This window comes from Rhopilema esculentum, chromosome 18 (genome assembly GCF_057945365.1).
Source record: "Rhopilema esculentum isolate cy_ngs chromosome 18, ASM5794536v1, whole genome shotgun sequence".
NCBI classification, from domain to species: domain Eukaryota; kingdom Metazoa; phylum Cnidaria; class Scyphozoa; order Rhizostomeae; family Rhizostomatidae; genus Rhopilema; species Rhopilema esculentum.
In genome coordinates, this window is record NC_142832.1 from 8,162,694 (window position 1) to 8,188,058 (window position 25,365).

General features: G+C 37.5%; 1 protein-coding gene across 1 annotated transcript in view; it reads left to right on the forward strand.

The window, feature by feature from the left end:
* The first annotated feature begins 3,758 nt into the window (after positions 1-3,758).
* LOC135680952 (uncharacterized) overlaps positions 3,759-25,365 on the forward strand; it is a 28,581-nt gene continuing 6,974 nt past the window's right edge. Inside the window, exons 1-34 of the mRNA XM_089113804.1 lie at positions 3,759-3,929; positions 4,626-4,784; positions 5,211-5,381; positions 6,371-6,559; positions 6,821-6,994; positions 8,046-8,225; positions 8,367-8,575; positions 8,779-9,017; positions 9,306-9,548; positions 10,905-11,187; positions 11,295-11,420; positions 11,765-11,953; positions 12,090-12,322; positions 12,576-12,681; positions 13,264-13,428; positions 13,674-13,808; positions 14,065-14,214; positions 14,620-14,829; positions 15,064-15,289; positions 17,179-17,228; positions 17,365-17,515; positions 17,783-17,948; positions 18,760-19,013; positions 19,377-19,537; positions 20,171-20,327; positions 20,844-20,955; positions 21,427-21,622; positions 21,897-22,005; positions 22,230-22,343; positions 23,229-23,402; positions 23,590-23,832; positions 23,973-24,104; positions 24,454-24,591; positions 24,942-25,067. Coding sequence (XP_088969930.1) covers positions 3,866-3,929; positions 4,626-4,784; positions 5,211-5,381; positions 6,371-6,559; positions 6,821-6,994; positions 8,046-8,225; positions 8,367-8,575; positions 8,779-9,017; positions 9,306-9,548; positions 10,905-11,187; positions 11,295-11,420; positions 11,765-11,953; positions 12,090-12,322; positions 12,576-12,681; positions 13,264-13,428; positions 13,674-13,808; positions 14,065-14,214; positions 14,620-14,829; positions 15,064-15,289; positions 17,179-17,228; positions 17,365-17,515; positions 17,783-17,948; positions 18,760-19,013; positions 19,377-19,537; positions 20,171-20,327; positions 20,844-20,955; positions 21,427-21,622; positions 21,897-22,005; positions 22,230-22,343; positions 23,229-23,402; positions 23,590-23,832; positions 23,973-24,104; positions 24,454-24,591; positions 24,942-25,067 — 5,734 coding nt within the window. The 5' untranslated portion in view covers positions 3,759-3,865. The remainder of the gene's footprint in view (positions 3,930-4,625; positions 4,785-5,210; positions 5,382-6,370; positions 6,560-6,820; positions 6,995-8,045; positions 8,226-8,366; positions 8,576-8,778; positions 9,018-9,305; positions 9,549-10,904; positions 11,188-11,294; positions 11,421-11,764; positions 11,954-12,089; positions 12,323-12,575; positions 12,682-13,263; positions 13,429-13,673; positions 13,809-14,064; positions 14,215-14,619; positions 14,830-15,063; positions 15,290-17,178; positions 17,229-17,364; positions 17,516-17,782; positions 17,949-18,759; positions 19,014-19,376; positions 19,538-20,170; positions 20,328-20,843; positions 20,956-21,426; positions 21,623-21,896; positions 22,006-22,229; positions 22,344-23,228; positions 23,403-23,589; positions 23,833-23,972; positions 24,105-24,453; positions 24,592-24,941; positions 25,068-25,365) is intronic.

Below are 25,365 nucleotides of genomic sequence, written 5' to 3' on the forward strand. Positions count from 1 at the left end.
AATTGTCTTAACAAAACTGCAACTAAACGTACTCAGTAAGAAATCATTAAAGAACCTTTTATAAATATATGTCAAACTTTGTGTACATTTTCTTGCATATAAAGCTTGCAATGCATTTAAATCAGTCAGTGGTTTCTCTTTTCCTTTTCTGGTTTAGTCGTCAATGGCTGACCTTTGGTGAAGTAACAATTCTTCACAGCGTTCTTTGCATTATATGATTCTTGGCTGTATCCAAGCACAAATAATGAAGGGGGCTGAGCCTTCCCCACTTTTTTCGAAAATTTTAACAAGGGGGCTGCGCCCTCTGACCTCCTCACCACTACATCCTTAATTTGCTTAAAGGTTAATTTGTGCATGAGGACTATAGAAAAGTGAAAAAATAAACAGAATATTCAATATTCCTTCAGTTACTGGCAATGAAAATACATTACTTCACACAAAACGTTGATCACAGGGAAACCATCAGAGTGTGCTGCAAGCTGAAATCGAGGGTGTCTTGAATTTTTGGCGGTCAAAAAAGTTAAGAGTTAAAAACATGGCCTTGTTTGGTTGGTTATCTAAATCCTAATATCTGTATTAAGGAGTACATAAAGGAAATATTACTTTTTCTAAAGATCCGTCAAAGGTAGGAGAATACCGTTACTTTTAAAAACTCATATAAATGCTTTCATTTTATGACCCTCTATAAAACAAAAAATGTGAATGCCCTTCTCCGTAGCTACATTTTATTTCAGTTTTACTTATGATTAAGGTAGGTACATTTATTTCAATCTACGTAATGGAAACGTTTGGGTGCAAAAGAATTGATCACAAAACAATTTCCTTTATCTTTGCTCATGCGGTCAGTTAATTGAACTTCGCCAATAAGCTTGCCCTCCTATCGGTTTTGTGAATTTGCATATGAACTGTGCCAGATTTCTACCAGGACTGTAAGCGATTTCCATGCTTTTAAGGTATTCAGAAAAAATGTGACATCAGTATTGCACCAAAATGCAAATTGAAAAATGATTACACAATGTTTTGCTCGGACTAATAGTTCATGACTTTAAATTGTATGGATTCAGGTGAAGTAAATAAACTTTAATTTTGTGTTCTCAGCTGAGGAAGCCAACACACTCGCACTAATGAGCATTCGAATGAGGTGCTATTCTGAATTTCGCAAGGAATACATAGAAAAGGGCGGTCGCTCAATGTGCTTCTAAATCCCCAACATGTTTCATTGTAAACGATAAACTTAAACGGAAAGCTAAAAAAAGGCAAGCAGATTCAGAAGTAAAAATATTCTAGTTGCTTCTTTCTAATTCTGTTGAAAATATTGACTGGCTTTGTGAATAATTGGTAGTGGCAGACAGTACCGTGGGAGGGATAGAATTATTTGGGACACCATTATTTGAAAACAATAAGATTAAAGGGATGTTAATTTGAAACAAAGGATTTGTATAATACCTGGGGGACAAAACTCCCCTCAAGAACAGTTTTAGCTACAACTTTGGTTGCAGGGTTTTTTTTCATTATATTTTTTATCAGAAATCTGTAATAATTATGTGATCATTTTTGGCTTGATTTAAGATTATTTATTCCACTGTTTGTTTGACATATTTATTACAAACTGCAAACTCGTAACTATAGTGTTTAAGTAATCCACTACAGACCATTGAATTTTTAACAAAATAACAAGTGACTGAGGGTGGAGGGTGCCAGGACATTAGCATAACACAGGCATCCCAGAGCTTTAGCTCCCCCTCTCTTTTGGCAAAAATTGCAAAAAATTTGGAAGTGAACAACAAGTAAAGCCCCTTTTTATTCAGTTTAGCCCCTGCACATTTTTTAGACCCCCCACTTTTCTCAAGATGCTGCCTTTCCTGTAAAATGACACAATGCAATTCTGGGTATGTCACTACATCCTGGTTGTATGTCTACTGAATGATGAGGGTTATTTAATTATCTGTTAGGAGCTGATTTAAACACTCATTCTTTTCAAAAGCCCCTTTCACTGAGAGTATAAACTGAAACAATCTATAACAACAGCATGAAGTGTATTTTGTGTGGGCATTTACTGAAATGTAAAACAAACTCAACTCTGCTCAATAACTTGATTCACACTATCTTAAGTTGTTAACAGGTAGTTTGTGTTTGATATTATAGTGTGCTGACACCCCTCCCAGTTTTTTATCAGTTGCTCAGCAGGCAAAATAGAAAAAAAATTGCTTTTCCTTGGCTTCATTGGTAAAATTTACTTTTCAGTATTGTCCAACCCCTCCCCAAGTCTTGCTTTTTTAAAAATGTCTTATAGAATAATGTCTTAAAAAAGTGAATTTCCAGGTCTTGTCTCTTCTCAAAGATATCTATGTAGATGTATTTGTTGTAAAAACGTATGCAAACCAGATGACCTTCATATTTTAATAATTGATGTTTTTATACTGTAAGCCAGTTACCAAAGAGCTGAACCACTAGCCAAAGGTAAAAGTATGATTAGGCTTGACAACAAACTCTAGTTGAGCATACCCACTTCTATTTGTGGAAGGCACTCCATTGTCTAAGTTTGATTAGAGTATTATAGTTTTTGCTTCATATAAAGACATGTTCTCTGCAAAACTGGAATTTTGAGGTATTTTTGGTCGTCTAAACAGGGCAAAAACTGTATTTCTTGTAAATCTTTTGATGCCTTTAAGAAAATATTCAGATGGTAAGACCATGTTTTTACAAATGTGTGAATTTTAACTGCCCATCTTCACAGGCTCTTTGTTTTGCAGCAGGTATCTGATGAAGACAATATTCCCATGGCTGTTACTGAAATATTACCCTAGCAGTTGTTTAATAGCCAGGGGGGCTAGTTAGCAAGCAAATAGAAATGTAGGGATTGCATACTTAGTAAAGAAAGATAAACCCCAAGCAAAAGAAAACCAGCAAATTTAACTATAGAAAGGTGCCACTGGCATGTTCGTCTGAAATTTTCTTCTTTTAATGACCACAACCTTTCTCTAATACTAGCATATCAGTATGACATTGCTTCTAAAGATCTTGTACAAAGACAGCACAGATTTTAATTGGCGTCTTGTCTAAACGGACATTTGAAAAGAGTTATTTTTGTTTTATCTAAGCCTTGCAAAAATCGAAAATTCAACCACCAAGTTGATTGATAGCTTTAACGCATTTTTTGTTTTGTCCTTTTATTTTTTTGTCTCCATTTTTATTGTCCTTTCTTTCACGCGAGAGGAGACATTCACTGTTAAAAGCAAGTCACTTGTCTTTAAGTAATGCTCTGCTCGCTCTCACCTGAAGATTCTATTTTTGTCTTCGTTAAAACAGCAAGCTCATTTCTTGAAAAATTATATAACGATCTACAATTATATGATATTGCTTTGTTTTTTAAAGTCAAAGAATAATGACTGTTTTCAAGTATTTGTGGCCAATCAGGACTGTCCCAATAAAAGAAAAGGCAAACAAGTGCAAATGTTTTATGCGAATGCAAAATCAATCACCCTAGCTATAGTCTATCGTTTTATCAAGGCAACCAATCAATCAATTAGCTGGAAAACCGATTTCTTGTATACTGGTTAACATTATTTCAAATGTTTGTATTTAGGTACTAAGAACAAGATTCGTCTGTGTAAACATTTCTTTCTATCTTTAATTAGTTTTCCTTTCAAAATGATTTCGGTCGGAGCCTGTGTATACTTGTGATGATGTATTATGTGTTCTCAGGCAGTTGTTCAAAGAAAACTACATTTTAGAAAATCTCCTCTCTCAAAGTATTTAGCACTCATTCGCACTACAGTGGTAGTTTATACTTTACTTCTGACCTGGCTGCCCAAACACAGTAAGTTTGCGTTGTAATAGCCAACTCGGAGACAACACCACCACGATGTGCCGCAGTGCACTTTTCTTTGCTTTCTCGCTTTTTACAGTTTTGCAAGTGCACTGTGCAGGTAAGGCTCAGGGATTTTGGACTTTCTTGACTTTCATGCATATTTTTGTCATGCTGGGAATAGTTTCTTTGCTCATTGGCTCAGGAAGCCATTGCTTTATGGAGCATCACTTGTCTTTACGAATCAAACATTTGATACCCCGTGCAATGCTTTAGTACTATCTTGTCAAACCATCTATATACTTAAAGAATTGATGATATGAAATGAAAAATCTGTTTCTGCAGCTATGCCTACAAGAATAAATAAAACATGAGTAGATAGATACACAAGGTCTTTCAGGTGTTATTTTCTGCCAATTAATATTCATCGAATGATTGCATATTTTGTGTTGATGTATTCATTGTGTATAAATTTTTTGCCGATAATAAAACTTAACAGTGAATCCACAATGTCTTTAGTGTTGTCTCGCTTTTATTTTGCTCGCATATCCCTGCTTTTACGAATCTGTCACTTTGAAAGTGCAGCTGTAACATTGCTCATCACTGACTTTATATCCACCTGACTGTCTCGATGCATTAGCAGAATGCCAATGACCTTTAGTTGAGTCAGTGGTGTCTTATTCTGGCAATCAGATGTAATTCCTGCCATTAGTTGTGTCGGTATGCCTAATTTCACCTGTGGGGGAGGTATATTATTTGAATCGATTTGAATCGTAGCAGAAAATCGATGATTAAGAATGCATTTTTTTGCTTTTAGTTGACGGAAGTTGGGGTGCCTGGTCGGAATGGAGTAGTTGGGCACGAGGTCTTTGCTCGGGAAACCAAAGGGTCAAGACAAGACCGTGCACAAACCCCGTTCCAAGCTCGGACGGACAGTATTGTGTAGGAGATAATGCGATTAATGAGCCCGGGTCAGGTATGTTTTCAGAGGCACACATTAGAGATTTTCTTTAAAAGCATGGGTTTGTACAGACTAGGGCTTTACTATCCTACAAGACAGGGATTCTACAAAAAAGCCATGGCAATTTGCCTTCTTTATGGTTTATTGTATCTATAATTGTCTTTCTAGCTATCTTTCGAAATTAAAAAGACATACCCGAGTTGATTTAAATATTAACTGTTTGGCATTTGGACAGTATCTTTTTTTTGCTTGCAACTTTAGGCATCAAACTTCTTTACCAAATATTATTTATACCATGTCAAATTCAAATGTTAAGGTTGAAATAGAGAAAAATTTTAGTAGATGCATTCTCAAGTGCGTTAACAGCAACATTTTCATGTTTACGCAAGTCGGTATACTCTTATTCATCATGTAGCTTTTCAAAAAATTTTACCACATTAGTTGATGGAGGCTGGGGAGATTGGTCGCAGTGGAGCACTTGTACGAAGCCGTGCGGTGGTTCAGTTGTGAACCGTACCAGGGCCTGCAATAACCCAACGCCGGCATATGGCGGAAAGAACTGCTCTGGGTCTGGTTTGCAGCATAAACTGGAGTGTTTGGCTGCATGTCCAGGTAATTCGTTATTATAACTAGGGCACCGAGAATCTCTTTCATATAAAAGTTAAATTGACACAGGAAGAAATTTTCTTCAATGCTAATACAGTAAATCCCCGCATATAAGAACCTACTTTTTTGAGGTTCAGGCTGAAGTAGGTTCTTATTGGAAAGGTACTTGGATGAATTTCAGGGTATGAAGGTTCTTATTGGAAGGATCCCTTATTCAAAATTTTAGGATTCATTATCAAGAGATGCATTCAACCCTGTTTTTTCCTTTTGGCAATGTTATTAATGCAACATTACAAAGATATTTACAGGAAGACATTTGAGCGCACTGGCTGCCTTATGACAGTGGGTGGATCTGGAGATGATCTCATACGTCCTCAGGAATTGAAAATTATGAATTCTAATGCTTTTATTTCTTTTTTCAACATTTTGGATTTTGCTATATATAATTATGTTAAAAAGTCAAAGTGATTTTAAAGTTCTTTTTCGTTAAAGTTTATAAAATGCTGAACATGCACAACTGAAAATTCTTCTACCGATTGTGGTTTTACCTCATCTTTAAAAATCTGGGAGTAAATAAGGACCATTGAAAACTCTATTTGCCCTTGGAATAAGACCCTATTATATTTTATCACAATGAAACAGGTTCTTAATTACAAGGTGCATAATTTATGAAAAACAGCCTCTGGGTTCTTATTTTTTTAGGTTCTTATATGCGGGGATTGACTGTATAGGCTTTAGGGTACCGTTAGCTACTTCACTCTAATAATTGACTACTCTAACACGTGCGGTGAAATTGCTGTTAATTTTTGTTTCAAAAAGATCTTCAGCCGTAACTACCAGACATGATCTTCTCTTTGAGATCTCTAACAAAAGGGTTCTTGAAGTATAAACATTGTGAGCGAAAATGTTTTTCAGCAAATAAGCCAATCTGAAAATAGTTAAGTGTTGCAGCAGTTGAAATAAATGCCCAAAATGCTAAATTAATTTTTCTGTAGACGGTAGAGTCGATGGTGGATATGGAGAATGGGGTTACTGGTCTGCATGTCCCAGCCAATGCAGCACAAATGGTGGCGCTAGAGTGAGGCGAAGCAGGCGATGCGATACGCCAACTCCAATGAATGGAGGTTCACCTTGCAAAGGTCCTGCTACTGAGGAGATTCTGTCGTGTTTCAACAAATGCCCAAGTAAGTAGCAATATTCATGTTAATGCAATTAAGTAATTCAAAAAAGAAATGTGAAGAAATAGTAGTTATGAACAAAGGTTTGAACAAAAGCGAATCTTTCCTTATCTATAATCTGAGTTCATCGAAGCTTGATTTTCTCTAACGTCTGCTGACAGGAAACACTTATCAGCTGACCTTAAACAATTATCAACTCATCCTATATAGTATATGATCTTAATTATTAAAACTTATATAAAGCTTCACATTGCACCTAAATTTCAGTAAACGGTGGATTTAGCCAATGGTCTTTATGGAGCGAATGCTCGACGAAATGTGGCACAGGGGTACAAACGAAAGGAAGGCTCTGCAACAACCCAGAGCCAAAGGGTGTTGGTGCTAAAAATTGTGTTGGACAGCTGACAGAAACAAAGTCTTGTAGACTAGCAATATGCCAAGGTAAGATTTTGTCTTTCTATATCTCTTGAGCAGACCCTTTGTAGCTGAAATCGTAATGCAGCAAAAATGTGATTTCTAGAGTAATTCAGATAAGGGATTTTATGCAACTGCCTGGCACGATTGATTGGCTCGTCGATTAATTGAATGATTAAGTATTTGAATGGCATGGTTCTTACAAAAATCTCTTTTCCTATCTTGGCTTACATGGTAGACTTTACTGATCATAAGCTTCTTTTTAGAAGGCAATCAGTATGTTGGTAGCCAGATAGATACTGGAGAGAAACCAAGATGACTTTCCTCTGTAAAGAAATTTCCGTCTCTTGCTTTTTTGGCCTGATAAATCATTTGAAACTTGAGGTTTTTATTTGAATTAGCTCAAACTTGTGTTGACAAAAAGTACTTTTTATTTTTTGGACTCTTCAGCCACACCAAGGTCTTTAGGTGCACCGATTGGATCATAAAGAACCTCTCTGTCTTTTATTTTGGCTTATTCAAGTTTGCATAACGTAATTGTTCAGTGAATTTCATCGTATTTGGCAGACCTTATCTCTCCTTGACCTCTGAAAGTATATTCTACAAAATATTACTCTGTAATAAACGGCAAAGGATTTTGTGTAGTGATCTGGCAGAAACAGATAGATGCGCAAACCCTGCTTCTAGTTTTTCCGACTGGTCACTATCGCTTTTCAATCTTACTTGATAACGGGCTATGCTCGAAACGTTGTTAATTATTTTAGAAAAAATTTTTCCTGGTACAATTTATTTACATTGATCGTTATTTAAATTCATCATATTGTACCGCACGCATTTTAGTATATTTATGGATTCCATTATGAACTTTGCATTTGATATGTTCGAAAATTAGTTTGCAAAAAATACACAAGTGCTTGCTGATGTAAGGGTATCCAAATTTCTTTATTTTAGTATTCAGCATGCAACGTATCTAAATTACCTAAAGTTTATGAAAAAGTATCCTTTTTCATTTGCGCTTTAGAATGATTCCTTTTTGTTGAACCAGGTCTGAATCATTTCTTCTGAATTCATAACCCAGGTGCTGTGAACGGAAGCTGGTCAGATTGGTCGCAATTTGGTGCCTGCTCATCTCAATATTGCATGAAAGGAGAAAAAATACGAACTCGAACATGCACCAACCCATCACCCGCAAACGGAGGAGATCTTTGTCCTGGATCAGCAAAAGACACTCGTATTTGCCCATACACAAACTGCCTAGGTAATTTTCTTGAATCGAAGTCTTTTCAAATTTCTTTTAATTAATGTCTTACCTTCTAATTATTTCTCGTTCCATTAATTGCGATGCGATAATCTTTATTCTTCAAACAATCACTCAAGAGTTTTTTTTCTCATGCTTTAGATTTCAATCCTACCCCTGTACCGAGTGTCCCGGTTTCTCCTGGCTCCTTTATGGCCCGAGAATGCGGAGCTACAGAAAAATACACAGCCAATGGTATTCACAAATCCAAAGTGCCCGGTGCGGTGTACAATCATCTTAGCTTTAAAAAGAACAACTTCATGTCTGGTTACTTTGCCATGCAGAGCGAAGAGAAAGGCAAGATTATCAAGGTATTCGATTTTGTGGGTTTCGAGATTCATTATATCGATTGATAATATGACCGAGAGGTTTTGATTGACTTATGTAAAGATTTTCTAGCTGCTGTTTAGCACAAATCGTCTAAAATGTCGATGTATTCACTCAAGCAACTCAAAGTCTTGCTCTTGAATCTAATTGGGAACAATCTCAAATGGTGCTTTGCTCTTAATTCTAGTATTGCTTCGACCCAATCCCTGCTGTGACAATCAAAGAGGTTGCTGATAACTTGGTAACTTCATACCGAGGAACGAAGGCAATTCTTGGCTACACAAAACCGGACGAACAGCAACCTATTCTCGGCTTCTCAATCCGTGTCAGAAATGAATCTGGTTATCCAGTGAAAGGTTACGAATTCGGGCTTCAGCAAATGGAAGAATTCAGTCCGGGACATCGAATGTCAATCAAAGACGTGCTGTTAGTAACTGCTTATTTTAAAACCCTTTTTTCTGCGTTGTATCATCCGATTAAATCTCTTTCTGCCACGAGATACTTGCTACAAAAGAAAGAGATATTGGTCATTAAAACAGATTGTATAAATTATACATGATAACTCAGGTTCAAGTTTTCTCAATCTGTTCCATTATGACTAAGCTATTATGAAAATGAAATGTCTTATAATCAAAATTCCTGCGCTTTGTTGAATAAGAATAAACAAATTGCAACATTCTTTACTTGTTTCTGTAATTCTTCTCTGGTTTATAGAATAACATATTACACAGAAGGCACATACAGGAGTTATCTTGCCAAAGGCAAACTGGAAAAGTTCAAGCCATCCATCTATGACGTCATCGTGTACAGAAACTCCACTTATCACTCATCAACATCACCGCTTCCGCCAGGTGGACTAACATCCATGACTGGGAAAACGAAGGGTTTGACATTCCAAGGAATATTTCATGGCATGGGATTCAGAAATCTTCCCAGCTTTATGATCAAAGCTCTCCAGTATGTTTTGAGTTTATTAATTTGTTAATCTATTCTCATATATTGACGTTGAATTTGTTCTTTGCAGCAAGGGTATTTTTTCTGGCATTGGTTTTTGTTTAATTTTTGCTTAGCTGTGCAGTTTTTAGACTGGTATTTCCTGGATGTACGTTCATTCTGTACAATAAACTTCACTGGAAAAATCGCATCATCCGTAACAAGATGGCTACAAATTTCTTTAGCTAAAAAAATTAAATACATATTGCAAGTTGAATTAAAAGTTGTACCATCACTTTTGGTCTGAAAATAATGGAAACAAATCAAGTTATAGTAATGAATCTAATAAATGAAAAATATTATTGGGATCCTCGTATTTCTAAATTCTATTGCGAAAACACAAAAATGTTTGGAATTTAATTGTCTTACTTTGCGTAGACTGGTGAGACTTTGTTTAGATGAACTCAGAGATACTTACTTTGTGCTTGAATTTCTAATAATGTTTATTTTCCCAACTGTTTTTAGAGAGTAGGTCTGGGTCTTGTCGAAATGTTTTGGTCGAAATATTTTGCGTTTCAAAGGACCAGATAGCCGAGGCCCTTTTGTGTTATGCTGCAATAGAATTCAAACTATTAGATGGCTTCAAATCTTCAGTTCTATGTTTCCCAGTTCATAGCAATATTGTTTTGAAAAAATGTAAGCTGAAAACTATTGAAAGTAACATTTTATCTTCTCGTGGTATAAAAGGACTAAAATTTCATCCATAAACAGTGACGCTCAAGTGCCCTAATGGCATCTAAAGAGTTATTAAAATTTAAATTCAAAAGTGTGACTTTCAACAATAGATTTATGATCCGGGCTCTATAATACCTAAATGTGATCTTTGAATGTTTTTTTTCATTTCATCATGTTGAAACCTGAAAGCAAAACTGATTAAATTTTAGCAAGTCTCCCAAGATTTCAAAGCTTCCACTCAAAAGCAAACATCTTTGGTTGAGTACCATGCTGTCGCAATTGCTCATTCGACGGATTGGTGCAATACTTTTGTGAGAATAGTGAAGGGGATATAAGTAATACAAGGGCATGTGTCGTGAACATGATTGGCTAATGCAATACAATTATCTCTTTTGTTTAGTACAAAACATGGAATCGAGGGTGAATTTTTACGGCAGTAAAAATTAATTAAGAAATGAAAAGTCACTAAACAATGGATTTCCACTCCAAACGCTTTGGTTTTATTAGCCAACTGCTAATGCGACAAATGCCCTTTAAAATATGATCAGCTATTAAGTTCCAGTGAGCAGCTTGCCAGCTTTATTTTAAATGTTTAACAATTGAAAAGAAATCCTTTGTTTGTCAACATTCTGCTTTCTGTTTCAGAGCAATGAAGGTCTGGGATCTAACCTTCGAAACAAGCACCATTGGGTACGATTTCTTTCAGGGCTGGCAATCAAGTCTTGCCCCATTTAGACTGACTGCAACAAAATTCATTGGTGGTATACCAATACATTTCGAAGTGATTGCTGCATTTTCTTTTGCGCAGTGGCTCTTTGCAGTCGGTGTTGTATTTGATGGAGAGTCATTTGGTGCTGCTATGGGCAAAATATCTGGCTCTAGGAACGAAGATGGTGGATTTTTTGATAGCATCGGCATACAAGTTGAAGTATGTTCTCTTTGTTTTTGCCTCAAGTAGCTTCTTGTTATTACAATGTATCTTTCAGATAAATTGCTTTGTAGAATTGTGGCTAGCTAGATCATTTTTCATTTCAGCTGGGCCTTGTTGTTAACCCAACTTCAGACTTCAGATTGATCAAGACTTCGACTGCATTCACAAAACAACCTTTGCATGAACTTGGAAAGAGGCTAATCAAAGAGGGATTCCAAGCAGCTGCTCAGGTGAAACCTTGCTTGCTTAACATTTCTTTATGACCTTGGATTGGATTTGTTTTCCTGCTTGCCGCCAAAATTTTTTCCTGTTAGATTTATCACCCTATTATTTTTCGAACTTTCTCTCTGTTGTGTGGGGATTCATTTCGATAACCAGAGACATTTCCTAACAAAAGCTTTTTAATACCGGCTTTTTTATATCTTTATAAGCAAAGAGCTATCTGTATGTCACTTCAGCAGTAGACTTCTTCACTGTTTCAATTGTCATGTTTTTGTGCTATTATCCATATTTTTAAGAAAGACTTTGCATATCTTACGTCAGTGGCAAGATAAAATTCGGTTTTTGTTTAAAGGTGAGGCTGCCATCAGATTGTGGTGGAAGCTCCTTCTGTGAAGTCTGCAAACGTATTTTGGGTCCAAAAGTCACATTTAGAATCGCAGCTCATCTCAAAACAGGTGGCTACTTAAAAGTATCTGCCGGATTCTATAAGATAAAGTTGGCTGAAAACTACTGGTTCTGGAAAGCTGAGCTATTTTTCGAGGTCAGTAGCTCTCTATGTTTTGCAAATGATATTTCTCGGAATCAAGAAGTTCAATTTTAATGTCCTATCCACGCTTCTCAAAGTAAGACTCTTGAAAACTGTAAGAATTATGAAAGTTTTTTTGATTTTTTGATAGAAAAACATGACAAAGAAAGAGACCAAACTTGGATTTGCTTTCGAGATCAAGATACCAATAAACCAAGGAGAGATTATTGTTGATGGAATTGCTGTTGAGAATGAATTGCGTCTTGGTGGACAGGTGAAGCACACACTCGGCAAAAGTGATATTGAGGGGCAATTGTTTATGCGAGGCATGTGGAGGAATGCATTTGGTTCGGACTGGTTTGCGATTGGAAATATCAACATAGGGTAAGCCATATTGACACAGGGTTGTCATATGAATATTGGGTATGCCACTTTACATTGCCTCCTAACTATTATAGATGTTCCAGAGGTAATAGGTAGAGTGAAAATTATGCCAGATAGAGCTGGAATTGTATGTTTATCAACTTTAGCGGGTGTACGGAAGTGATATTTGTTTTAACGTCTACAACATTAAGTCTTTCATCTATTTTATATGAGTAAACTGAAATTGACAATGTCTGTTTCATTCTATCTGCAGGTTAACAATTACAGTCGGTTCTCCGACCGGTATCACCGGCTTTCAGTTTGGGGGTCAACTGGAATTTGGCAAAAATTGCTTGTATGACGCCGACTTCGAGAACGACGTACGTACGAGAAACGCTACTTGAGAGAAAGTGTTACCGGATTTTGCCGTGTTTTACTGTGAGAGAAAGTTGAAAAAAGAAGGCATTTTAGAATAAGCTTTGCAAAAATAACAGGAAATTTCTCTCAGAAGAATTTCTAGGTTATCTTTTTTGAAAGATTGATTTTTTAGGATATGACATTTTAATCCTGAAAAAGTTTGGTTTCGAGGCTATACATTGTTTTTGCTTTCGAGGACTTTTGAGTTCAGGCGAATGTTAAAAGTATCTTGCAAATTTTAAATCACTCGATGAGTAGTTTTATCATCATATTTTACAGAAATCATTTTCAAAAAATTGCGATACGTTAGTTGTCGTAAAGTATTTATTTCTCAAGACATTGGAGGTAATGCTACTACTGTTTTTCAAGACATTTGAGGCCAGTTGCCGCCAATATTTCAATGTTCTAAAGTTTTAGTTTAGAACATGTTCACGATTTTTAGTATTTGCTGCCCGCGAGATAATCAAAAGCAAACTTTTCTATCTTGTGTTAATTGACTCCTTTTTCTTTGATATTATCTTAAGTGGATAAGCATTGATTCTTAGGGACACTGTTTGATGATACGTATATACTTTGGCTGGGGAAAGCCTTCCTATTTCTTTGGAGAGATTTCTGCACTAACAATCGGAAAACTGATTCGAATGTTTGGAGGCAAAACGTCAAGCGTTCCTGAAAAAGTTGCTGCAAGTGGCTTCCCTAAGGGTGCTCTAGTAAGTTTGTATAAACATTAATCTGTTATTTTTTTCAGCATATGTATTGACACTGATACCTTGGTCAATCACTTTTTGGTTGTACCCAATGCGATTCATCTGATACGAGTATTGATGCACTTTGTGTTGATGAATAGCAACTCTATCTGAAATTCTGCTATCTTCCTATGATGATTGTTTTTACGTTGGATATTTGCAACATTTTCATATCTCATCTTTAATCAGCTGTCAAATCCTTTTACTAGGTTTCATACTCACCCCAGAAAGAAATAGATCTAACTATGGCAGGTGGACCATATGTGTACAAGGGAACAAGAGTAAAAGGAACTCTTAACTTTGCTGGATATGAAATTAAGGTCGAAGTGAGAGTTAGTGAAGACGTAAGTATTTTAAAATTCCCCACTTACAAGTAAATATTTTGTAAATATTGTACTTTGTCATTGTTGTGAGGTCTATGAAAAATGTTTGTGCACAAAGAGCTGTTTATTCCGTGTCTTTAGACATAAATTGTTTCATATTGCTTTTTAGCCTTTCTCTTTCTTTGCTTCTTTGTTGTATACCTTCATTTTAATTGCAATATTACACGATATACGTCTTTTCTTTACATTTTTATTTATCACTTCACTTTCATCATAGGAAGTCTATTTTGAAGGGGAGATTGATCCAATTAATCTTGGTGGGGTCTTGATGATCACAAGGAATGCAACCCACTCCAACTTAGGCCCAAAAGCCCTATTCCATTATCGAAAGAAGATGGCGAAGCTAATCCCTCTGCCTTACTTCAAGGTAATTTGATGATATCACCGCTATCTTTGTAGTAATTCGATTATTCTTCATGCGTAAATATGTTTATCATTATTTATTTGCTTTATCAAAAATATTCATTGTATTTTGGTAATGGATGAATTCTTTGAAATTTAAAGAACAGACCAGCGTCTTATCCCGGGGGTATTGGTGCTTAGAAACATTTTTCTGCAGCAAAACAGTGTAGGTTGCTTGTTTTAAATGGTTTTTCTGTCTTATTCTCCAGTGAGACAATTAAGTATGACTTTAGAAGGTTAACTATAAATTAGGTTGGGACACTATTCAAATGAGCTTAAATCCGTAGCTGTTTCTCATTTTTTTTGAAGCAGTCGTTCAAGATAACTGTTGTTTGAACTTTTCAAATCGCAATATTTATTTCTGTTTCAGTTTTTCTTCGAGGGATATGGAAAGTTTTTTGGCATAGAGGCGTATGCATTCATAAATATAACGATGCAAGGGTTCGAAATCTACGTGTATGGAAAGGCTTGGAACCTCATTTATGCCGAACTTTATATATCTGCCAGCTACGACATCTTCGATATAACCAATGCTCACTTTTACGTTAGAGTGATTGTGGACTTGCGGGGGCTAACAGATGTGAGTTTCAGTCAACCTTAATCCATACTTCAGTATTTTTTAGACTCTTTGAGATTTATCTTTCTTTTTTGTTGAGAGCGATAAGATATATGAATATTCAATCTGAATTGAGTCTCTGAATCTGCTATAAGAGAAAATCTGCCGGTTAGAATTTGTAACAGCTGTTCTCCATTTATGATTTTCTGACTGTTTTTTTGGGTAGTTTGCGTTAATAAAACATGCGCTGGGTTTTAGGCAATAGAAAATGCCCGAAAGGCAGTTGATAAGGCAATGAAGGCAGCTCAAGCGACGCTCAGAAGCAAAGTAGAAGAGGTAAAGGCAGCGAAACGTCGATGCCAGGAGGTCATGCAGCTCAAGTGCCAGAATTGCTACTCCTTGAAATGCAAGCAAGCAGAAGATAATTGCAAAGGGTTCTTGGATAAGGCTGGAAAATGGATTGGTGGCGTCATCAATGCTGCAGGTAAGGACCGTCATTAAAAATCCGAATCTCCTGCGTCCTTCGTCTGTTGCTATCTCCTGCGTCCTTCGTCTGTTGCTATCTCCTGCGTCCTTCGTCTGTTGCTATCTCCTGCGTCCTTCGTCTGTTGCTATCTCCTGCGTCCTTCGTCTGTTGCTACCTCCTGCGTCCTTCGTCTGTTGCTATCTCCTGCGTCCTTCGTCTGTTGCTATCTCCTGCGTCCTTCGTCTGTTGCTATCTCCTGCGTCCTTCGTCTGTTGCTATCTCCTGCGTCCTTCGTCTGTTGCTATCTCCTGCGTCCTTCGTCTGTTGCTATCTCCTGCGTCCTTCGTCTGTTGCTACCTCCTGCGTCCTTCGTCTGTTGCTATCTCCTGCGTCCTTCGTCTGTTGCTATCTCCTGCGTCCTTCGTCTGTTGCTATCTCCTGCGTCCTTCGTCTGTTGCTATCTCCTGCGTCCTTCGTGTGTTGCTATCTCCTGTGTCCTTCGTCTGTTGCTATCTCCTGCGTCCTTCGTCTGTTGCTATCTCCTGCGTCCTTCGTCTGTTGCTATCTCCTGCGTCCTTCGTCTGTTGCTATCTCCTGCGTCCTTCGTCTGTTGCTATCTCCTGCGTCCTTCGTCTGTTGCTATCTCCTGTGTCCTTCGTCTGTTGCTATCTCCTGCGTCCTTCGTCTGTTGCTATCTCCTGTGTCCTTCGTCTGTTGCTATCTCCTGCGTCCTTGGTCTGTTGCTATCTCCTGCGTCCTTCGTCTGTTGCTATCTCCTGCGTCCTTCGTCTGTTGCTATCTCCTGTGTCTTTCGTCTGTTGCTTTCTCCTGTGTCCTTCGTCTGTTGCTATCTCCTGTGTCCTTCGTCTGTTGCTATCTCCTGCGTCCTTCGTCTGTTGCTATCTCCTGCGTCCTTCGTCTGTTGCTTTCTCCTGCGTCCTTCGTCTGTTGCTATCTCCTGCGTCCTTCGTCTGTTGCTATCTCCTGCGTCCTTCGTCTGTTGCTATCTCCTGCGTCCTTCGTCTGTTGCTATCTCCTGTGTCTTTTGTCTGTTGCTATCTCCTGCGTCCTTCGTCTGTTGCTATCTCCTGCGTCCTTCGTCTGTTGCTATCTCCTGCGTCCTTCGTCTGTTGCTATCTCCTGTGTCTTTCGTCTGTTGCTTTCTCCTGCGCCCTTCGTCTGTTGCTATCTCCTGCGTCCTTCGTCTGTTGCTATCTCCTGCGTCCTTCGTCTGTTGCTATCTCCTGCGTCCTTCGTCTGTTGCTATCTCCTGCGCAGTGGCGGACACTTGGGGGGGCGAGGGGGGGCGACGGCCCCCCCAATACTTTAGAGGACAATGGTCTTTTGTTCGAAAACAATGGGAAATGTGACGTCATCCTATTAAAACAATAGGCTTGCCCCCCCAATATTTGACCAAGTGTCCGCCCCTGCTCCTGCGTCCTTCGTCTGTTGCTATCTCCTGCGTCCTTCGTCTGTTGCTATCTCCTGCGTCCTTCGTCTGTTGCTATCTCCTGCGTCCTTCGTCTGTTGCTATCTCCTTCGTCCTTCGTCTGTTGCTATCTCCTGCGTCCTTCTTCTGTTGCTATCTCCTGCGTCCTTCGTCTGTTGCTATCTCCTGCGTCCTTCGTCTGTTGCTATCTCCTGCGTCCTTCGTATGTTGATATCTCCTGCGTCTTATTTTGTAACAGAACAAGTGCGCTCGCTGCTTCGTTACCTTTGCTTTTTATTCAGGGAAGACGAGAGCTTGACTGCACATTTCATTTTTCTTCCTAGCCACTATGCTTTGTTTTCTTTCAACTTTGATAAACAGTTTTTACCATATCAAATGACACGATGAAGCACCGAAAAACATCTTTCTTCTAAGAGGTGGTAATTGGTTAATTACGTAAAGGTGTTTTTGTTCTCAGGTAAATGGATAAAGAAAACCGCGAGGAAGATAAGAGATGGCCTTGCCAAGGTGAGTGACTTGAGATTGAGGTTTTTGGTCTGATTTCTCTATGGATCGTCTCCCATAATATTTCATCATATTGCCTAGTTTCGTCAAAGTTATTTTATATAAATACTTTTATTTGAATTTCCTTTTATCATCCAAGGTTGGAAAGGCAATCAAGAAATTCTTCAGTGGGTGGAGAAGACGTCGCTCAATTATAAACAGACGAAATGAGAACTTTGATTTACATATTAGAAATAGACGTTTCATCAGCAAGCTTATATGCGAGGGACTCGTTGGCGGTGGATGTAGAGGTAATATACCCGTGTTACATGGCCTGGCACCTTGCAGCTATCCGCATAAAATCTGTTAAAACGAACGAGCTTGCAAAACAGAACATTTTGACGCGCTCTTAATTAAAAATTATCGATAATTGTTTAATAAGTTGTTTGCAGTTCTGATTTGATATATTTTATATCTTAAATAAAAATTCTCGCATCGATCATACAGTTTTGTCCCATTAACTTTAAAAGTTAGCTTCATCACTACGCACCTATGATAAAATCGATCTGTTTGTCTAGGCATTGAGCATTTGTGCTCTGGAACATGCAAAGCCCTGAATTTCATAGGACAAGGGCTATGCAGTTTCCTCGATATCGCAGTTGGGGCACTCAAAGTGGCCGAGGCTGTTGTTGGTTGGGTGAATGCAGCTATCCAGTTTGTCATGCAAATGTTCCTTATTCATGGGTGAGTACATCCATCTTCCTTGCAAAATATCAAAAAACAATATGAAAGTAAACGGGCTTTGAAAACTTTTAAAGTACATGATTTTGTGCGTTGAATTTGTGCGTTGAAAACTTTATTATCGCAATTTTGAAAACTTAGCAATTTCATTATTGTTTTTGTGATTTTGGATTTTACTCACTGTCGTTACTAGATAATTTGATATGGTTCAATGCTTTTCAGAAGTTTCCTAATTGATTTATGAAGAAAGTAGAATTTGATGTTTGGGCACAAAAAAGTAAAAAAGCAGAAGGGGAACCCCATCTCGACGCTTTTTGGAAGCGCATTAGAATGTTTTCGAGGCTAACCTAGTTTGTCATCAGCAAGGAGCTCACTTGTGACAAATTTTTTCGTGACGATATCGAAGAATGCCTACTCACAGGCTGCAGCTAACCATTTGTTGTTTGCCCACCAAAATATAGGAAGGAAAAGGTTACTTCTTTTGCTATGGTTTGTCACTTCTTGTCTGAAATGAGGTTGACCAAACGAAAACTGTTTTCCTTGCTTCGAAAAAACTACAAATGCCCCGCAGACAGTTTCCTTTCCGCTCTTTCTCTTTTCTGTGGTTAGGGGGTCGTGTATTGCTTCAACTTTCAAATATTGCTTTAGATCACTATGATTGCCTTGCAGAGTCACATCTACGAGATTTCTAAACGGAATGACCCATTTTGATTGAAAAGAAAAACGATACATATCTCTCTTTTGACAATTTTGGTTGCTGTTGTTGTTGATGTTGTTGGTGCTGTTGTTTTTAATGAGTGATTGGTTTTTGCAGAATTCGCTTTGAACTTGGCCTTGGTAAAAGATTTGGTGGCGGGTTCATGATTGCAGCTGAGATAGATCTCACCTTGTTCGCACAAAGAATGCATTTCGGATTTGAATTTGATCTACAGCATCCGGCTAGGAGCATTCTAAGTGCAAAAGATTCTGGAATGTACAAATACAAAAAGGGATTGAAGCAGCCGAGAACATCGGTTATGTACAATGCTTATGATCCACCAAATCCTTTTACGGATTTCGATCTTACAGGTACGTTTTTCAGATTCTGTTTTCCTGTTTTGCAGAACATCGGTAGGACACTTTCTCCAAGAAGATTTGGGATTTCTTTTTAACTCTATATTTGGCGATTGATATTAGTTTACCTTTAAATAAAATAGTCGCAGAGTCAAATTATAGGTAAAAGTATTTTGCACGAGGAGCTGGGTCTATTTTCAGCATTCTTCTTCACTTCAGTTCTCTCTTCTGCACCCTTCTAGATTTATCCAATTGCCTTCTTTTCACCGTTATTTGCGACCGTGCAAATTGCCAAGCAAAAAATTAAATATTTACAATCTCTTCGTTCCATTCTTCTTTGTGCCTGTATCATCATTGTTGTAAAATGCTCAATCGTAGGTGCTTTCGGAATCGAGTCAACTCAATCTGGTGAAGGATCTAGACTTGGTTCATGTATGGCCGTAACAGATAAAACATCTGGAAGCAAAATCGTTTTGAAAGGCTGCAACAGCACAGATACCAAACAACAGTGGACATATACACTCAAAGGAGCAATAATTGTAAGCCTGATAGCTTTCAATTTTCATTCTGTTGCTTATGACATGTACAATAACTGCCAAATTTACTTGGAAAACCGAGCAATTTGGGTTATGCTCTTCTTTTGTGCATTTCTTTTCCCGAATACTACTTCTTCCACCCCTCCCCCTCCCCCCTAGAACAATGTTGAAAGTCTAGATATCATACAAGCCACATGAAGAAAGGTACTCCATAACTTTTTCTTTCTTCTGTATTAAAACAAAATTGCTCGTAAGGGGAAAGGGGGTTGCCTGAATTTACCTTTAAAGTCTAGCGTTAGTGTTCCAAGATTTTTGGCAGAGATTGTAGAGCACACAGAATCCTATTCACATAATTTTTCTATGGAATGAGCTGTTGTTTTCCGATCCCGAAATGTATTCTTTTTATCAACTCGTTCGACTCTTCAGGAAATTAGTTGATTGCAATTCTGGTGATTTCTTCTAATGGGTTTATGAAAGTAAAATTTTTTGGTTGAAGTATTATATTGTAATACAAATAACACCAGTTTACAGCTACGTTGTCGATAATGATGATTTGATGTATTTTCCTACAGTACAGAGCTTTCCTGCAAAATATCTTCGCAAAATCCTCGTGAAACTAATTTCATTTTTTCTCAGAATGCTTATTCCCAACTGTGTTTGGATCTCAGCTCGACACAGGGAGCTGATGTTGTCCAGAAGACATGTAACGACCGAACCGACAACCAGAGATACGACTGTGACGTGGTCACAAGGACATTGAAAAGGAGGCGAAGTGACCGATGTGTAACCGCAGGTAAAGTCCATACTTTTTTGGCTTCAAGGTACCTAGGCCACTAACCTCATTTCTGATTTTTGTTGTTGCATTGAGTAAGATCGAAGAAGTCCAAGTCTGTCCACAATGGCGATACGCAACCGTGTTGTTTACTACGCCACAGTGGCGAGTTATTTCTAGGCGGTCTTAGTGAATATGACCCGTTTTTGTTTTAACATTTGCAGCCAGGCCAGTTATTTGCTTCAATGTTTTCTTGGTTTTTTTGTAAAACGTTAAACATATACAGTAGAATCCCGTTATAACGTACTCGGTTATCACGTACTTTCGGATATAACGTCCTGGTGTGCAAGGTCCCGGCAAAAGGTGTGCTCGGTTTTAATCAATTTTTACTTACCCTTGTTACAACGTACTTCGGATATAACGTACTTAATACGCTGGTCCCTTAAAGTACGTTATAACCGGATTATACTGTAACTTGCAATTTAAAAGACAAATACAGTATATTTAACAGCAAATTAAACATTTTTCTTTTTGTAGCGAAAATTTCTCCTTCTGGACCTGGATCCTTGTCTCATTTGGGATCTCTTAAATGCATACACGTCAATCCAACTCAGCGTTTGATGCTTCGATCAGCGTGCCAGAGAGCAGAGTCAGTAGTTTTCATCTCTTTTCCTAAAAGCGTCATTTTTCAAATCTTAAGCGTTCCTAGTTTTGTCATGACTGATAGCAAACAACAGGTTGTGACTCTTAGACTTCTCGCTATTCCCGTTTGCTTTGCTCATCTAGTTGGAACCCATTGGAAATGCCATTTGAAATGTTCTCAAGGATGTGCTTTTGATCTGCATTATTTGGGCCTACCTATGAGTTTTCTTGTTGGCAAATCCACTAATTTTTGTATGCTGAATTTGTTGACGTATTACTTTAGCTTTCAGAAGAGTTTAAGATTCAGACGGCTTTAGACGGCTGTTCTCCTAAATGTTGATATTCTATTCGTATTTCGGAGATTACGATCCTGTAGCAGTCCTCCTGAGCAATCCTCAATTGTACTACCTAAGTTAGGCAGTAAAGCGATTGAAATGGCACATTTCTTTATATTAAATAGTTCTATTCTTTTCTCTAGCACCGAGTTTGTTCTCAAAAGCAATGGTCATCTGGTCGCAACTGGGTCCGGTTATTGTGTTAGGCCAGTTTATGGAAATGCAGTGAAAGGGGCACAGTTGGAAATGGTGACGTCAGGCTGCCATGCCTTTGCCTTTACCGATAAAGGTTCATTGAAACACAAAGCTAGCAATCTTTGCATTCAAACTGCTACAAGGGTATAAATACGTCTTCTTTTTGGATCGGTTTTTGTTAATCTTTGTTAAGGTTTATTGGCGATATATAGGCACTTAATCTTGATACATTATAAAAAGAGACCATATTAAATGCAACTGAATGCAATGTCGCGTTCTTTGTTTCTCATAAATCATTTTGACAAAATATTTAGTTTTATAACCTTTTTGAAGAATACGTCTGCATCATTTTTAATTTTAATCATTAAAATATTAAAAATCATGTTTCATCAAAAATTTATCAATTCATCCTATCCAGGAAATGAAACCAGCAGACAACACTGTTTTAGTCCTTGGAACAACTTGTGACTCATTTAACAGTTCACAGACTCTGCCAGATGCTGAGCTCTCGTTCTCATTTATTCCAAGTGAGTACAATGTCATGATCGCAAATTCAAAACAGTAATATTTTCAATTTGTATTCGAAATCTCATCGATTATGAGTTGTATCTGCAAGATAAAATATCTTGATTCTTTAAGAATTTCAATCAGTCATGGTTCTTCGAAAATTGTTTGGCAAAGTTCTGGTCTTCTAAATTGGATATTTGGCAAAGTTTTGTTTTGTTTTGAAAACTTGATTTGAATTTTTTAGCAAACAAGCACATGAAAATGGAACCATGTGGCATCTTTGATGATATGAGGATCGAGCAAAGATTCCAAGTCATGAACGAGGAGCTTGCCAGTGTTTGCTCCAAGTTCTCTCACGGTATGATTGCTATAATTTAGCTAGATCGACTCACATATGCCTTTTTATTTTGAATGATGTATTAGTGTCCCAATATTGAATTAAACCAAGTAGAGAAAATGAATGAAATATATAAAATTTGAGCTGGCAAACTTTAATGTGTAGATCCATCGGTGATATCAAGGAAATTTAGGTTTAAAATGACAGTACACATGTTTTTTTGAAGTGGTTTATGAGGAAGGTAGTAGCCTTAGCCTACTCAGACAGGCAAAGAAAAGGAATTTCTAGTGCTAGATTGGAATCTGCTAAGAGATGTGGGAAATTAAACCTTAAAGGCACTTTTTGGTACTATGTCAACTACAATGACCATTTGTGTGAAAACACGAAGAACGACGGTTCTGATGATTACATTTCCATTGGCGAACTTGACAGAGTATATTCCATACATAATTGAACCTCAGAAAATTATTTTATAAATTATGAATCATTTTCTTATACTTTATATTTTGATTAAAAAAATAGAGCTTTGTCAATTTAACCCTTTACATTTATCGTCAATTGTTTTCGATCATTCTTTTTACTTCTGACTTCATTATGTAAAGAAACAAGTAGAAAAAGTTACAGAATTGCTAAGGATTTTGAGCATTAGCTAAAATTGTCTTTTAGTTGTGCGCGTATTGCAACATTCGTTTAATCTCTTCTCGTCAGTCTGTCATTCAATATAACAGTTTATCAGAGTCAGCTCATAGTCTACTTGTCAGGAGTTAACTATTTAGTACTACCTGAATTCAGTCACATTGAAAAATTTATTGAAAGTCTCTAATGTATGCGGTACATTTGATACTTTTTAAATGTTAAACCGCTCATTGGTCTCTCAGATTCGTATAATGTTTTTTTATCATCAAGATATTGCAATGCACAAGACGGCTGTCCAATCCAGTACAAATTACAACGGTTTTGCAAACAGAGCCGTGGATGGAAACTTCAAATTTAAATGGGCTGACAAGTCATGTACACACACCAACGACGAACAAGACCCATGGTGGCGAGTTGACCTCGGTCAAGAGTATATTGTTACTGGTATGAGCAACTTATACTGCATTACTTACTTGGCTTCCAAAATCAGAGCCATCAACAAGCTTGTCAAGCATAATGTTGATTTTGACAAACCAAGCTAAAGGGCATCAAATTATTTCTTTACTCGAGTATATTGGTTTGTTACTGTCTTCCTCTTGAAAAGTGTGATATTAAATGTTTCTAATTGTAGATATTACCATAATCAACCGGGCTGAGTATGGCGATCGCTTCAAGAACATTCAAGTTCACGTTGGTAAAACTTCACAGAACCACAAAAACCACCCTGTATGCCACGACAGAGTGAAGCAAGCATTTGACGGGGAAGCTGTCCGGCTTCAGTGCAACCCACCCATTCCCGGTCGTTATGTTTCTGTGCAAATGTATGGAAAAGGAATATTATCAATGTGCGAAGTAATTGTCAATTCGAGATTAGGCGAGTAGTAGATATATCTTATTTTGCTTCTCTTATTCTTCGTTAAGCGAGTATTTTAAAGACATCTTTTGGTCATCAATTTCTTGACTACAGTAATGTCGTCTACAATTAGGTTTGAAATATCTTGCTACCTGTTGTAGGTGGAATATCTGATTGGTGTCAAATAGAAAATGGTGGATGTGACCAAATATGTGTCAATCATTGCGACAAGAAAACGACTTGCAAATGTTTACCTGGATATCAACTAGCATACGATCAAAAAACATGCATAGGTCAGTATGCTTATGTGACGGCTATTTCATTTCGCAGTAAAGGCTTTGTCGTACATTGCTGTGTTTGATTTACACATAGCCCGTCAGATGTGAAAGGAATTCAAGCTTTCCCAATTTTTACTATTCAAGTATGGCGTACTATATTGTTTAACATTATTTTGTCTCTATTTTGTAAAATTATTGTCGTTTTTGTCAATGATTATTGTTAAGCGAATCGTCAGCTACTATTCTTACAATATCTCTCTTTTTCTGGTTAGGATTTTGAGGAACTTTAGGTAAGAAACTTTACTTTTTAGGATAGTCGAAGTTCGTTTTGACGGCCATAATATCTTTATGTCTCGATTTCTAGACGTCAATGAATGTCTTTCAAATAATGGTGGGTGCAGACGTGACACGAAAGCGTATTGCTCCAATTATCCAGGGGGATATTACTGTGGGTGTGAAAAAGGTTATATACTCAAAGACAACAGCCTTGCAGAATGCATGGGTAAGTTACATCTTATATCGTGATGTTTCCAGAACTAATTCAATAAACTTTAAGTTGCTTTAGTCGGAGGAAGATAGTTTTGGTATAATCATTAGCTGAATGTATCTCTGCTTCCCCAAAGTGAATTAAGTGTCTGCTCATTAGGCCGTTTGTTTTCGAAGAACACTAATGAATCATTAGCTAGCACTTACTATCGGATTTCGGTGTAATCATTTGATGTGGACATGCATGGTTACAATTATTCAGTATTACGTACAAACTTGCTCAAGACATTTGAGATTTTTGCAATGTTGACTGTTTGCTTCAGCAGTGATAGCCTGGGTTGATAAATTTTTATCTTTTTTGTTCAGATGTCAACGAATGTGGTTCAGGAAATGGTGGTTGCGAGCAGATGTGTAATAATACAGTTGGTAGCTACTTGTGTACATGTAGAGCTGGTTTCCAGAGAGATCCGTCAACACCATATGGCTGCATCGGTTAGCCGTCTAATCTCTGCCTTATCCGCACCTTTTATGCACTTTTAATTGCCTTTTTGACTACTGGATTGTTTTCTTCATTTTTTAATAACTTGCCTCTATACAACATTTGATACTTATTGAAAGGCAAAAGCGTTTACAGGGATAAATAATTGTACGTCAAAGCCGCTTTTGCTGTCGAAAGAATCATATAGATCTAAAGTGTTTGTGTGGCTAGCTGCTAAGATCTATGAAAATTTGTCACTGCGTGGCAATTATTTGAAAAGTTGGTCATTTTTGCCCTGTCTTGCTATCCCTG